The 14,432-nt window shown below is 41.4% G+C and overlaps 3 protein-coding genes across 5 annotated transcripts; 2 read left to right on the forward strand and 1 right to left on the reverse strand.

Annotated features, from left to right (window-relative positions):
• Nucleotides 1–1,140: 1,140 nt before the first annotated feature.
• Nucleotides 1,141–2,935, reverse strand: LOC123958409 (zinc finger protein 614-like). Its single transcript, XM_046031731.1, has 4 exons — nucleotides 2,492–2,935; nucleotides 2,269–2,347; nucleotides 2,077–2,179; nucleotides 1,141–1,916 (listed from the first exon to the last, which is right to left on the reverse strand). Exons 1-4 carry the CDS (start codon nucleotides 2,791–2,793, stop codon nucleotides 1,228–1,230), a joined length of 1,173 nt encoding a protein of 390 aa, XP_045887687.1. The 5' UTR covers nucleotides 2,794–2,935; the 3' UTR covers nucleotides 1,141–1,227.
• A 230-nt stretch (nucleotides 2,936–3,165) lies between these two features.
• pgls (6-phosphogluconolactonase) lies at nucleotides 3,166–6,308 on the forward strand. Of its 3 annotated transcripts, none has more exons than XM_046031760.1 (6): nucleotides 3,166–3,306; nucleotides 3,547–3,838; nucleotides 3,925–4,032; nucleotides 4,152–4,253; nucleotides 5,292–5,432; nucleotides 5,650–6,308. In XM_046031760.1, exons 2-6 carry the CDS (start codon nucleotides 3,575–3,577, stop codon nucleotides 5,794–5,796), a joined length of 762 nt encoding a protein of 253 aa, XP_045887716.1. In that variant the 5' UTR covers nucleotides 3,166–3,306; nucleotides 3,547–3,574; the 3' UTR covers nucleotides 5,797–6,308. The 3 variants fall into 3 exon arrangements, with proteins under 3 accessions (XP_045887716.1, XP_045887720.1, XP_045887707.1); XM_046031764.1 differs by having other exon boundaries at nucleotides 3,231–3,310; XM_046031751.1 differs by having other exon boundaries at nucleotides 3,245–3,364.
• A 97-nt stretch (nucleotides 6,309–6,405) lies between these two features.
• On the forward strand, nucleotides 6,406–13,419 carry colgalt1a (collagen beta(1-O)galactosyltransferase 1a). The gene is made up of 12 exons (XM_046031709.1): nucleotides 6,406–6,784; nucleotides 9,104–9,214; nucleotides 9,314–9,431; nucleotides 10,033–10,167; nucleotides 10,249–10,453; nucleotides 10,563–10,682; nucleotides 10,858–10,934; nucleotides 11,064–11,170; nucleotides 11,285–11,417; nucleotides 11,499–11,626; nucleotides 11,721–11,927; nucleotides 12,022–13,419. Exons 1-12 carry the CDS (start codon nucleotides 6,561–6,563, stop codon nucleotides 12,287–12,289), a joined length of 1,833 nt encoding a protein of 610 aa, XP_045887665.1. The 5' UTR covers nucleotides 6,406–6,560; the 3' UTR covers nucleotides 12,290–13,419.
• Nucleotides 13,420–14,432: the final 1,013 nt, after the last annotated feature.

Here is a 14,432-nt window from a genome sequence, read left to right on the forward strand (position 1 = left end):
AGGTTCCACTAATCCCCTCACTTTTCTCAAGACATACATACATAACACTTTCCTCTCAGCTCTCATATTTTCAAGTTCCACAGCCATTACATGATGTTGACAACCTCTGGAGGAAGCCATATAGTTTTTGCCACAGTTAAAGCACTTGATTTCCTCAGCATGACACGCCGTAAACTCACATTTTCATCTTCTAGCTCCTCCACACCCTGCTGCTGCATGCCCAAAAAGCAGACACTTGTAACGAAGCAGTGGAGGGCATATGTATTCTGTCGCTTGAAAGCTTTTGTATCCCAGATTTGTTGGTTATGTTCCTTTTTTTGAATGTTAGCAATACAACTGTGGCCAGAGTCTCTAAACCTACCAGACTCAATCTCAGTTCTCAATAATTCTTCACAATGGCACTTTCAGTTATCTCAGGACTAATATATATCACTTCTGTAACATTTTGAGCTGCATTCAACAGGTGTGTTAAGCAGATGGCAAACTTTCATGGTCTTCGTTCAATCGTTCGTCCCATTTATCATTTAGATCTACAGGCAGCTTGGGGCTTTGTCATACATATCCCTTGATATGTATCAAAAAGGGTATTTATTGTCATTTTAGTACAATTGCTAATTTTATATTTAATAATATTAGACACGTTATTGATGCAGCAATTAGTTAATTGCCTTTGTGAAGGTGCAGTAGGTAGAATATTACACACCAGTGTCTCTTTTGATTTTAAAAAGGTTTCAACAAAGTGTTAGTATGTTATTGTGTCCACCTTGATGCTAGATGTTGACCTGAGAGTATTTTTCAAACGTGACTGTTCACTGCCCTCCAGTGGTCAGAGGGAGGGATTGCATCACAACATTCAGTTTGTTAATCTCAGCATAACTATTATTAATATCAATATGGTAAACATTTGACTTGTATATAACCATTTTATGTTGTTGGTCATTGTTGTTTTTCATATATTTCACCTACTTGTATGTACATACCAGTTGTATGTTTATTTTGACTTGTCTTTGCTCAGCTTTGTTACTGATTATCAAGTTTGGACACTTTGTAAGGGGATTGGTTAAAACTTAAGATATATGAAAGGTAAGTAGCAGATCACATCGGAACATTTGGATAGTATAAGCGAGTCATACACTCAAATCTGGAGCAAAGATAACTTTATTATGCACAAAAATATTCCAATCAAACAGCAGAAGAAATTACATTTGACTGGCTGCTTTAAGAGGTTTAAGTGGTTCCGTTTATGAACGTCCCGCTAAACGTCGGTGCATTAGATTCACTACAATACATGTTCAAACTAGGATCCAGATGTACTGCGAGGTGTTTTTTCAGATTACAGTTCTTTGTAAAACCCTTGCCACATTTGATACAAACAAAAGGTTTTTCTCCGGTGTGTGTGCGCTGATGCATATCGAGAGTGCATTTCTGGATAAAGCCCTTTCCACAAATAGGACAGCGGTATGGCTTCTCCCCAGTGTGTGTGCGCTGGTGTGTATACAGATGCCCTTTCTGTGCGTATCTCTTTCCACACAGTGTGCACCTGAACGGCTTTTCTCCTGTGTGGCTCCTCTGGTGTATTTCAAGCTGGCTAAAGCATCTGAAGCTCTTGCCGCACTGCAAGCAGCCGAACCTCTTAGCAGCAGAGTTCCTCAAGTTGTGAAGCTTCATATTTCTCAACACACTTGAGCTTTGGGAAGCAACATTTTGAGCAAGGCTTTTCCCAGCCTCTAGGTTTGTGTGTGCAGGTGTAACCGGTGGATTCCACTGTGTTTCCCTCCTCCCTGGTCCAGTGAGAGTTGACTGGATGTTTAGGGTCACAAAGCTGTCAGTAAACAGAGGCTGCTGACAGGCTGCAACAGGTTTGGGACGCTGCATCACTTCTGTACTCCTCTGGGTGTCTTTGACCGCTTCCCTTCCTGTTGACAGCATTTGGACATGTTACAATGTGGAACATTTTTGACCTTGATGACCCTGACTCAAGGTCCAATGTACGATACAATAATGTATTGTCCTCAGTCAGAATTCGTTCATACATTTAAACACTGCTGTGTAACCAAGATTTCTTTTAATACTCACTGTTTTCACTTGTCCTATCTAGATGAGTGTCTCCATTGTCAAACTCTGATGGCTCTTCCTTTACCAATATCAATTGAGGCTGCTCTTTCTGTGGAATTGGGAGCTAATAGGAGAACAGTTTATGCATTTTACTTGTTACAAATAAAAAACAGTACAATATACGTACTGACATATGATTGGAGCAGGACTCACTTCAGCTGCGGCATGCTCTTCGCCTTGATGCAAACTGTTCCTCTCAGTGGACGAAGTTATGCATTCCCATGGGCTCTCACTAGGATGCAATACACTTAGATATAAATACACCGGGCAGGTTGTAGCTGACAGCAAAGGTCATGATGGAGATGTAATTATGGTGCCAGCACAACACAGACACACTGTATACCTACAGAGTACGGACAGGAATCAACAAGCCTACCTTTTTATGGCAGGTCTTGTCCTGTCATGCTCAAATACTCCGTCCTCTGAACCGTCCATCACCAGTGAGCTTGCTGCTGCTGCCGCTGCGTCCTGCCTGCCCCCCTGTGCAATATAAAGCAATTTCTCCATCAACTGCAGTTTCTCTGTGAGCGAGGCGATTTCGTTACGCCCTCGAGTTATCTCTATTTTCAGCATCTTCGACTCGATCTCGACGAGTTTGCTTATTTCCATTACAGCTGTTTTGGATAACGCGTCCATAATGGAGACGAGCTGTGTCTGGAAAGAGAAGACCGTCGACATGGTTTTAAGGTTCCTGGATGCACGCGGGCTAGTTGTTTCAGTCGAGAGGTCTTACTGTTCACTGTAAAAATGTAGTTACAGCCTAATACACGAGAAGAGCTCTGTGTGCATGCTCACATGATACGCGTGAGTGTCTCTTTACAACTCAAGTGGTTTAATTTGACACAGTGTCGCCGTCTGCCGGCTGGGAGGAAGTATTACAGTCCCACTCAAAACTACAATATTGGTCTGTAATATTGACACACAGCTTCCCTCTATTGACTACAGTATCTGCAGATATTGTATGAAGATGCCCCATATATTCTGATGTGTTAATTGTCTGTTAATTGTCCTTATAAGTTGACTTTTTACGTCTTTGCAACCACTCCGTCGTGGACTCCACTGACCAGAATGCAGCGCGGTCTAAACACAGACTGTGATTGGATGGTGGGAATGCGTTTCAGGAAGTAGTGCGTCGAATTACATTTGCCGACTGAAAATCCTTCTCATGACAACCTGCATCTGAGATACTGAGTGGGTAAAGCAAACTTCCTTTCGGAAAGCTGTTGGGTTGAAAGCCATAGCGTCTACGGTTAGAGCACAAATACTAGTAACGTTAGTAAAGCATTTAAAAGTAGGGCTGTAACATACACACATTTTATATGGAGAGTAACGTTATTTACAGACGCATCATGATGACTTGCAAAACGGTGTTGTAATTGACTTCCTTATATATTGCTCAAAACCATTTTGTTTTCTTTCTTTTCTTCCCAGTTAAATCCTTTATTCAGACAGCTCTCTCATGGCTGGCAGAAGAGTCGTGGCCTTCCCCTCCTCAGCGGAGCTTGCTCCGGTGTTGGCCCATCTGGTGACATCTCGGGCTGAGAAGGCCATCACCTCCCATGACAGGTTCACCCTGGGGCTCTCTGGAGGAAGCCTTGTGTCCATGCTCAGCAAAGAGCTGCTCGCCCTGCCAGACCTGGACTGCAGCAAGTGGGTGGTTGGTTTCTGTGATGAGCGATTGGTTTCCTTTGATGATCCTGAGAGCACCTATGGGCTGTACAAGGTATCTGCTCAGTGTGTCATGGTTACATTAATATATGGTATTCTGTTAAATTTGGGGACAAATGTAACCTTTTGTTTCTTCTCCAGAGTCAGCTGTTTTCTAAGGTCAACATCCCGGACAGTGGGATCTTAACCATTGACTCCTCTCTGCCAGTCAACGAGTGTGCTGAGGATTATACACGCAAACTGAAAGCGGTGCAAGATCTTTTACTGTTCTCTTATCTGATCTTGTTGTTAAATTGGCATTTTCTTTTGAGATTTTTTACATTTTGTAAAATATTGACAGGATATTTTTGCTCTTTTCAAACCCACAGGCCTTCCAAGGTGATGACTTCCCTGTGTTTGACCTGTTACTGTTGGGTATGGGGCCTGATGGACATACCTGTTCCCTCTTCCCAGACCACCCTCTTCTGGAGGTGAGGGCCGTACTAATTTAACCTGACATATAGGCAAAAATATGGAATTTCTTATTCCGTGTTCCGGTTGTGTGGTGAATTCTTATGAAAAAATGAGTGTCGTGGAAATTATATCTTGCTGGTGAGGGATTAAGCAAATAATTGAGTAACATCCAACCGTTGTCTTTGAAGAATTTATTAATAAACACATATACAGCTGGTCCAAAGACCTGCCGCCTAGGGCAGCTTCGGGCGTCTGGCCCTGAGCAAAGGGATGCATAATCATTTACACAGTCTAGGTTTCTATGTTTTGGGGACCAGAGATCCTCTCTCAGCCTTGAATGAACATTCAAGAAGAGGAGAGGAACAACAAGAGGGGAAAACACCAAAACAATCTCACAGCTCTGACCAAAACCATAGTAAATGTGGACGGACTAAGATAAGGAGTATAGAAGAAGGAAAGGTTAAGGATAAAAACACAATACATATATATCTATAAGACATAACAATAATAGTAAAAGAACATGCATAAAAGATTAAATGTAAGCGGACACAATTTTCTGCCATTACAATTAGGAGTGCAGAAAGATGTCCCCACTCTGATTCTCCTCCATCCACAGCATAAATTTGTCACCTGTCATTTAATTGCAAGTTTCTGGGCATTGTGCTAATGTTTCTATAAATATTACCTCTCAGTTATTAAAATATGGATATTTTTTTTCCTGTAGTAGGCATTTGAAGCATGTTATTTTATTTTATTCTGGCAGGCCTGCTAATTAAGGTCTTGAGGCATGTTGGGGTTAACTCTTTGATGTAGCTCCTGATTTGCTAGTCTAAAAGAACGTGTGTTATGTACTTTTCGAGTCCCTTGACTGTATATGGATCAGTGACATGTTTTGATTTATGCACATGCTTTGCTGCACATCTGTGAAGAAAATCTGGCTCATGTTACATCATGTATTTGACAGTTACTGTATACCCTTGGGTTTGGTTGTCACTTTTAGGCGACTCTATGCATTACATGATAGATGACTGGGTTTGGGTGTACTCCATATTTAGGAAACCAAGAAAATTGTGGCCCCCATCAGCGACTCTCCCAAACCACCGCCACAGCGTGTAACTATGACTCTTCCAGTAGTGAATTCTGCGCGCTGTGTGGCTTTTGTGTCAACAGGAGGAAGCAAAGCACCCGTTTTGAAGGTAACATTTGGAGGCTTTATTTGAACATATACATTTAAAATTCAAAATCTTAAATCCCTGCTATTTTCATGACACAATAAATCAGCTTAGGTCCAGACACAAAGCCAATTAAATATGAGACAGAGATAAAATAGAACAGTGCAGAGAAAATGTCCATACCAGGCTCTGTGTTATGTAACATTGCTGATTTATTGTAACAGTGACAATTTTCTTGCAGGAGGTGCTGGAGGGTAGAGAGGGTCCAGCTTTCCCAGCGGCCCGCGTTGTGCCGACTAACGGCGAGCTGTTCTGGCTTGTTGATGACCCCGCAGCTGCTTCCTTAACGATCCAGGTAGAGCGGCTAGGCTCAGGGGCGAAACTGTAGAGTGCTCCATCTGCCGAATAAAGGCAGGAAATCAACACTCATGTGAAAACCTGAATGGAGAGAGTGGAAAATAGTGCAGCGCATTCCTACTTTCACATGATGTTGTTGGTTTATGTAAGCAAGATAATGAAATAAGGATGAACAAAACATGACATGACAACTTTGTCATTTCCAGCATTGCATTTAGCACTTATTGGATGTTGGTGTGTGTGTGTGTGTTTGTGTGTGTCAGAGGTGTAGCTTTATTCAAATGAAGATTGTCTAAAATACTTCCTTGGCTATAAAGTTGAGGAAATTGGATTTATAAAACAAAGTATTTTTTTTATTAGGCCTATTAAACTGATGAAGTTACCTTGTCAGTATTGTGTATAATGTTATGTTCTTTCTGGTCATCAGCTCTGAGCTTGACTTTGTAAAATATTAAATCCAGACACACACGGACAGTTATCAGCATTCCTTAAGTAATAACACTGATTTTCATTAGAAATAAAAATTAAAACATGTTAATTAAACGCTTGAGATTTGTGTTTGCTGTGTATTCTTGTGTTATATGTACTAGCCCATCCCCTTTAAGATCTCGGCACACCCCACCCCTTTAAATCACAACTTCGCAGTGTTGTCACATCAGGAGCTCCTCCACAGATTAAATGCTTTTCTGTGATGATGACCGCGTAAAGTGAGGAGACAAAGCTTACATAGCAGTCTCTCATCGGGAGCCACAACCACCGCCCACATTAGTTTTCTTATATTCCTTCAGTATTGCAATGCACGGGCTCGCCTGCCTCCCCGCCGCCCCGCTCCTCTTACTCCTGTCCTGCTGCTGTCCTGCCCGGGGATATTTTGCGGAGGAGCGCTGGAGCCCCGAGTCTCCGCTCCTCGCTCCCCGGGTCTTGGTCGCCCTCATATGCAGAAACTCCGAGCACTCTTTGCCGTATTTCCTCGGTACTATTGAGCGCCTCAACTATCCCAAGGACCGAATGGCGCTGTGGTAAGTTGTTACCAGAGTAGTTTCTCGCAAGCTAGTGAGCAGCTAATAAGCAAAGTGAACCTCCACGCTGCTAGCTAAAATTAAAAGTATGTTTTGGCTAAGGTTTCTTCTTAAAATTACTATTTGCATAAAACCATTACGGATTGCACGGCTAAGTTTGGGGAAGTGTACAGGGTGGGGGGGGGGGGGGGGGGGAAATATAACAGTTTAGCTAAGTTGGGTTGCAGGCGATACAATCCGAGTTAAAATGTCGCATACATCTTAAAAAGCAGTAAAACAACGCCGAGCTCAGACCTCAAATAATGCACTTTAAGCGACCTCAGGTAGCTGCTGTTTGTCAGACAGATGTCCGCACATCTGGCCGCTGGGCCAATCACAGTGACTATGCATTGATCTGCATACGTGGAGGGGAGGGTACGAAATTGATTTGGCCACGAGGGGAGCTGTATGATTTAAAAACTTAACAAAGAAAATACTGTTGTGTCTGTCCACTCTCCATTAATACACACACACATACCTTCAGGGCACTTGTAACTAGTGATGTGATTGATTCTTTAATTCCAGGGAACCCAATCTGTGATGTTGTTGGCGTTACAATCTGTGAAACCTTTGTAAATTATTTAGCAAAAAAAGATATTAGTATTAGTATTCTCTCCCATCACTAGCCTTTAGCAAAAAAGAGACCACCATTTCATTTAGTTGTAGTCCTTTTAAGGATCTTTTTGTGTAATTCATGTTCATTCTTTCACAGAGGTGTGTGGAGGAAAGCATGACATGCTTTGTTTAAGGACAGGGCAGCCTTGAATATTCCCTCTGCATGCTTAGTGATTATGGAAACTAAATCCTAGTTGTATGCAGTATCATGGCTCACTAAAATTTTTCAGACCTAACACAGTTGCGCCATGCCACTCATTTGTGACCAAATTATCTATCTAAGGCAATTATCCTGTGGTAAGAGCAAATGGGTGTAATACACCATTTAAACATCGGTCTGCCATACTCAGGCAAAAGTGGAGGGGAGTGAAAGGGAGGTGTTTTCTCACATAATAACTTAAAAACATGCTCTAACAGCCCCACATGTTTATACCCTCAGAGCTCTAAGCAGTTTGCACGACTGCCTGGAGGGCTTAGAAGTATGCTCTTCACTTCAAGTTTCAGTTCATTTAGGGGCTCATGAGTGAACTTGTTTGATTTCTTCTTTTCTGTTTGGTGGTCATTAAACACTTCTATAAATGTGTTTGAGGTAAGTACAGTTTTGTTTTGAGATGTTCTGCAAGCACATTAAGCTACATATGTAAAGTGCAAAAAGCTGTGTGACACACACTACATGCCATATGCTTTTTGCTGAAGTTTTCTGCAGCTGCTTGTGAGCATGCCAAAGCTTCAGAATCAGAATTGGTCTAACTGACATTTAAATCTTTGGCATCTGCAATTAGCCCCGCATTTCTCGCTAAACTGGAGCAACAGTAGACCAGATGCAAGTGAAGCAGCACTTTGTAGACAGTAGTAGAGCACCAGAACTACATGTTTCAAAACTATGCTTTGAACAAATATTTAATTGAGCTGAACATGAGGCGGAAGAATCTTAAGTTTGAGAATTTGGAAGGATGGACAGCAGGAGTGAGGGAAGAAATGGTGAAGCATGGAGCTGCAGCGTTCTCACAGATCCATGTCAAATCTGTCGAAACAACCCAACTTGGCTGTCGTCCTGCTGAGCAAAATACAAACAGAACTGACTTTAGTGCAGCAGAGGCTGTTGACCTACAATATGTATGGCTAAAGAAAGGGAGGCTGTGGATGTTGTGGCATGTTTGTTGATGAAGAGATTCAGGCAGATATAATGACCCTTAAGATTAAAGTGACTTGATTGCATGCAAGCTTGTGATGCTCATTTGTCTCCTCACATGGCTTCAGCCGGTTCCAATCATTTCCTTCTGTTCTAAGCTATTGTAGACAAATGTTTCACTTTTTTTTTCCCACTGTTTTCGGGTATGGTTTTCCTTTTACTTCTTTAACAAAGTGTGAAATGCTACCCTAAATTATACAAACTAGATGAAAAGTGTGTTTGTTTTGTGATGTTGGTATCATTAACACAGTTCTCACAGTTGCAGACAATGAGCTTACAAAAAGTGAAGAATGGGCCATTGTTATTTGAGTTGTGGTATCGTCTTTCAACTCTTAAATCCAGTTTGGCACTAGTGCTACATTCAACCATTGTTGCTGTTTTCCATGTATTGGCCTCAGTTGTTGATACTGTTCAACCTGTCTGATGCTGAATACAGTTCAATCTAATCATTTAGATTTGTTGCATATTAACAGGGTAGCGACTGATCATAACCAGGACAACACTACAGCCATTCTGCGTGACTGGCTTGTGAAGGTCCAGAACCTTTACCATTATGTAGAGTGGAGGCCAAAAGAGGAACCCAGGTTGGTTTCTTCTAGAGTTTCTGGTGACATTTTGTGTTGCTTAAAGGGCTCACAGAGCCGGTAAAATCAGTCTGATTAGTATCCAAATTTCTCTTGTAGACGTTATGGGGATGAAGATGGTCCGAAGCACTGGACAGACCTCCGTTATGAGCATGTTATGAAGCTTCGGCAAGTAGCACTGGAGTCTGCTCGTGAGATGTGGGCAGACTACTTTATGGTAAGTCAACAAAACTACTCTTTGCAGGCTCAAATGAAAGCACGATAACACTGAACATTTTACCATTTTAAGCATTGAGCCGGTGCTTCTACTCAGACTCTCTTTATTGTTCAATAATAGCAGCAGCTGGATAAGTACAGTACAGAGTAAAGTCCAAAGCACCACCATAGTTGTAATTTAAGCACCAAGAAGGGTTTTGGAAATTGACCCAGTTATATTTTTCTTCTCTTATGGTTAAAGTTTATCTGGTCCGGTTCATCTGGATCCAAACCGTATTTTAAAATGCAGCACTGTGCGCATTTCTATTTGTATTCCCTAGTCCAGCCCACATTGTCTAGCTTCAGCGGGGTATAATTTTGAAGGAAAGTACATCCAATGCAATAATTTTGTGCTACAAATTTTCAGAAACGGTCTTTGCCTTCTCCCTTCAAAACAGAATTAAAATAAAAAGTCAGTGTTTTTTTTTTTTACTATCTCCGTTTTAGTGCCCTATTTAATCTTCATGACATGTTAAGTATTGCTTTATAAGATGCCTAAATCACTTCATGGTGTAACATACATAGACTTATATTCTACAGTTTATCTTCTCCTCCTTGTGCAGTTGGTGGACTGTGATAACCTCCTCACCAATCCCAATATGCTCTGGAAGCTCATGAAAGAGAACAAGACCATCATTGCCCCAATGCTTGAATCCCGTGCAGCCTATTCAAACTTCTGGTGTGGAATGACCTCCCAGGTACTGTGTGAATGATGTACATAGTGGTGTATGTTGAGTGTTTTAACTTAACTCCACTGTTGATCAACTCTGCTTCTTCAGGGTTACTATAAGCGCACCCCTGCCTACATACCCATGAGGAAGCAGGTGCGGAAGGGCTGTTTTGCAGTTCCCATGGTCCACTCCACCTTCCTGATAGACCTCAGGAAAGAGGCATCCAGGCAGCTGGCCTTTCACCCGCCGCACCCAGAATACAGCTGGGCCTTTGATGATATCATTGTGTTTGCCTTCTCTGCTCGGATGGCAGGTATTTTAATTCACTGCATATATCCAAAGATGTTACACATTTGGACCTTTTTGACCTAAATGCTGTAACTTCAGATTGAGGAAATATTTGCATCCTTTTATCTTCACAGATGTTCAAATGTTTGTGTGTAATAAAGAGAGCTATGGTTACTTCCCTGTGCCACTGCGATCCCATAATACTTTGCAAGACGAAGCTGAGAGCTTCTTGCACTCCCTGCTGGAGGTTAACGGTGAGTTGCTTGTGCTCAGACTGAGGGCTTTACTTTTGCATCCAACTCTCTTTATTTTCTCTGGCTTTCAGTCTGTGTTCTACTTTCCGCTGCTTTATCTAATGACAACTATCAGCATGGGTTTCTATATATCATTTATACCATTTCTGCATCCATCTTCCCTCTCACTGTGTAGTGCGAAATCCCCCAGTGATGCCTTCCAAATACATACCTGTTCCTAGAAAACAACCTGACAAACTAGGCTTTGATGAGGTGAGTAAGGAGTGATGTGAAGATGGAGTCTGCAAAAATGGCCCTCTATCTACTTCTGTGCTAAATGTCTCCCCCTGCTGTTAGAAATCTGTAATTACATTGACTGGCTCCACTGTTATCCTTGTGCAGGTGTTCATGATAAACCTGCAGAGGCGGACTGACCGCCGAGAACGTATGCTCAGGGCATTATACGAGCAGGAGATAACATGTAAGGTCATTGCAGCTGTTGATGGAAAGTAAGTTAACTCTGTTTAATGAATACTTAACAGTTACTTAGTACTTGGTAATTACACTTTTCTGCCCTTTCTTATTACCATTTCGTCACGTTTGTTCTTCTCTCTCTATTTCAGAGCTATGAATGTCAGTGAAGTTCAGGCTATGGGCATCCACATGCTCCCTGGATACAGTGACCCCTATCATGGTCGCCCACTGACAAAGGGAGAGCTGGGATGCTTCCTGTCCCATTACAACATCTGGAAAGAGGTGAAACCTAGAGGCCAAGCGTATAAACATTTGTAAACCAGATGCACGACTTATTTTAAAAAAATCTGTGTGTGTTCTTAGATTGTGGAGCGACGCCTGCACACCTCCCTGGTGATTGAAGACGACCTGCGCTTTGAGGTCTTCTTCAAACGTCGCTTGAAGAACTTGATGAGTGAGCTGGAGAAGGAGAGACTGGACTGGGATCTCATGTGAGTTTGTGCTTCCTTCACAATCTTTTATTTTACCTTGATTCTCCTCAGTTTCCAATTGCTCTCACTTCTCCTTTCTAATTCTTTCTTCCAGTTATATTGGTCGCAAGAGAATGCAAGTGGATCATCCAGAGAAAGCAGTGCCTAAAATACACAACTTAGTGGAAGCAGACTATTCATATTGGACACTAGGCTATATGATATCATTACAAGGTGCACAGAAGCTTTTGAAAGCCGAACCATTAAAGAGGATTTTGCCAGTGGATGAGTTTCTACCTATCATGTACAATAAACACCCTGTGTAAGTGTTTGTGCCCTTCCTAGAGCAAGTACACGCACATAACATGTACTTACTGTATTTTTTGTTTGTCTTGATTTTACCTTCTACTTCACAGGTCTGATTATATGGAACAGTTTGAAACCAGGGACCTGAAGGCGTTTTCAGCCGAGCCTCTTCTAGTGTATCCAACACACTACACGGGCGACAAAGGCTACATCAGCGACACTGAGACCTCCACAGTGTGGGACAATGACAAGATCCGTACAGACTGGGACAGAGCGCGCTCAGGAAAAACTGGGGAGCAGGCTGAGATCAGCACTGAGGCCCAGAACTCAGATGTGCTCCAGTCTCCATTGGACAGTACAGCACGGGACGAGCTATGAGAGCAACTGAGTGAGGGCCTTGGAAAATGTTTGAGCTGCATAGCCTAGGACAGCCCCCCTTTAGTTAATTAATCATGTTTGTTCACGTTTGATACTTTTGATTTTACATCATAGATGTGACATCAAAGTAGAAAGATTTTATTTATCCAGATGTGACAAGTTAAAAAGGGATCAGTTGTGTCTTGTGTTGTCAGTTTGTAGTTTTTCTTTATAAACTAGACTTGCCATAAGCAATGGCATTTGCAGTACCCAACTTCTGTCTGTCATACAGAAATGAACCTGTAAATTAGCAAAGAATGTAATTGGATTGTTACATTTTAGACATTTGGGCAGTTAACTTTGTCTTAATTTGACATTACACTTTGGAATGCTTTTTTTTAATAAATATATCAAGACTATAGATTAATTTGGCTATAACCGCACTGTATGTCACTGAGCAAAATCAAGACTCGCAGACATTCATGTCTTTATTCAAAAAGTAATCCAATGGTCTCTGTTGTGAAAAGGAGAAACATTTGCATGTCTTTTGCTTTGATTTTTAGTATTTTCTCTTTTTAAACTTCACATTGCTCTTTTGAATAATCATTAGCTGACACTTCAGATGCTTTCAGCAGAGCTTTACCAAAGCAACAAAACATGCAAACAACAGTTGCAGTCAACTCAGAATCACAGATTTACAGTACTAGTGTAGAGTATATACCAGTGCAATTTGCTATTTCTGTGTCCCTTGATGACACTTTTGGGTTGTCAACCAGCTGTTGACGTGGTTATAAATGGAACAAACCACTGTACACGCCTTAAAGTTGATGGTTTGAGAGAAATATGGTTATAAGTTCCTTCAAAAAACAATAATACAAAAATACCTAATAATTCTCAGTTAAATCTGAATTTTAGCATTCTGGGTGAGCAAGCCTTGATTAAAAAAGCCCAGTGCAAAAGAGAACATGAAAATCATTATCTTAGTTTTTACAGATTATTTATTCTTTTCATGGTTTTGCCTCACATGGCTACACTAAATATCCCAGGAGGTTTTTGTAAGGTATAAATGGGAGCCATTCACCAATGGATCTTTGTTCAAATGTTAGGGGTGCATTTTGCCAACAAGAAATAAAATGTTTATTTTTAAAAAAGTTGAATTTGTGATTACTGTGATAGGATGCATATTGTCACGATGGTGTAATCAGTTTTCTCTGTTAATGGTGATTTTGCAAATTTAAGTCATGACAGTGTTCCACTGTAGCCAGTAACAAGATAAGATGCGAGGACCCCCTGCACTAGTGTTTTGTGTGGGATGCCTCTGTTACAGTCAGTGTTTTTTGAGACCTCATTTAATCCTCATGTACACTCAACTACATGTGGATCTCCCAAAACAGCAGTGAACCATTAACTGCATTTATACCTAATTCATTACTGTCACTGAGAAACACTGTAACAAAGAGAAGCTTGTAAAACTGAGCTTGCTGTCACTTGTGTTGTCTTGGTAACCTTCAAAGTGTTGTCATTTTACCGACACCCTGTTTCAGCTGTCATCATGATGCCACATGTTAGTACAGCTCTGCTGTAACAATTAGTACTCAACTGTACTGTACGTGGGGTGCACAGCCCCATTAGACATTATTGAAAGGGTCCTTGAATGATCAAACGGGGGAGCTTAAGTTCACACCTAAATAACTCATTTTGAAGTCACCGTTAACCAGACATGAAGTGCTGTGTGTGAGGTATACAGTCCAACCCAATACAGAAAATCCCAATTATCTGAGTATGAGCTAATTTGTTCATTAAGTAAACTGTGAATTTTTATATACTATAGATATTTAGTTACACCAATACGTGCCAATATCAAGGTCAAATATCTGTTCTGAATGCCACATATCTGTAATATGTCATAACACATCCTGTCCAAAATGTTTGCACTTCACCGTTACCCACGACAAGCCACTGAGGTCAGATATCTATTTCCTAAGACAACTCAAAACACAGAGGCACCTACTCATTATGTGTGTTGTGATAGTGTAGGTGTGGCCTACAGTGACAGCAAGATACACTTCCTCTTCCCATTATGGTGAAAACATTGGCCAACCTCCACTCTACCAGAGAAAGATCCTTTTGAGAGCACTAACTTAGCTTTAGAGCTGTACGCTGA

Source organism: Micropterus dolomieu, linkage group LG02, assembly GCF_021292245.1.
Source record: "Micropterus dolomieu isolate WLL.071019.BEF.003 ecotype Adirondacks linkage group LG02, ASM2129224v1, whole genome shotgun sequence".
Taxonomy (NCBI): Eukaryota; Metazoa; Chordata; class Actinopteri; order Centrarchiformes; family Centrarchidae; genus Micropterus; species Micropterus dolomieu.

Bases quoted from the DNA above. Each gene is read 5' to 3' on its own strand.
- colgalt1a (XM_046031709.1), top strand. From the start codon at position 6,561: ATGCACGGGCTCGCCTGCCTCCCCGCCGCCCCGCTCCTCTTACTCCTG. The intron at 10,683-10,857 runs GTGAGTTGCTTG...CTCACTGTGTAG, and splicing joins CTCCCTGCTGGAGGTTAACG to TGCGAAATCCCCCAGTGATG. The intron at 11,627-11,720 runs GTGAGTTTGTGC...TCTTTCTTCCAG, and splicing joins AGACTGGACTGGGATCTCAT to TTATATTGGTCGCAAGAGAA.
- pgls (XM_046031760.1), top strand. From the start codon at position 3,575: ATGGCTGGCAGAAGAGTCGTGGCCTTCCCCTCCTCAGCGGAGCTTGCT. The intron at 4,033-4,151 runs GTGCAAGATCTT...TCAAACCCACAG, and splicing joins ATACACGCAAACTGAAAGCG to GCCTTCCAAGGTGATGACTT. The intron at 5,433-5,649 runs GTAACATTTGGA...ATTTTCTTGCAG, and splicing joins GCAAAGCACCCGTTTTGAAG to GAGGTGCTGGAGGGTAGAGA.
- LOC123958409 (XM_046031731.1), bottom strand. From the start codon at position 2,793: ATGTCGACGGTCTTCTCTTTCCAGACACAGCTCGTCTCCATTATGGAC. The intron at 2,348-2,491 runs GTAGGCTTGTTG...ATTGCATCCTAG, and splicing joins ACAAGACCTGCCATAAAAAG to TGAGAGCCCATGGGAATGCA. The intron at 1,917-2,076 runs GTGAGTATTAAA...TGCTGTCAACAG, and splicing joins AGATAGGACAAGTGAAAACA to GAAGGGAAGCGGTCAAAGAC.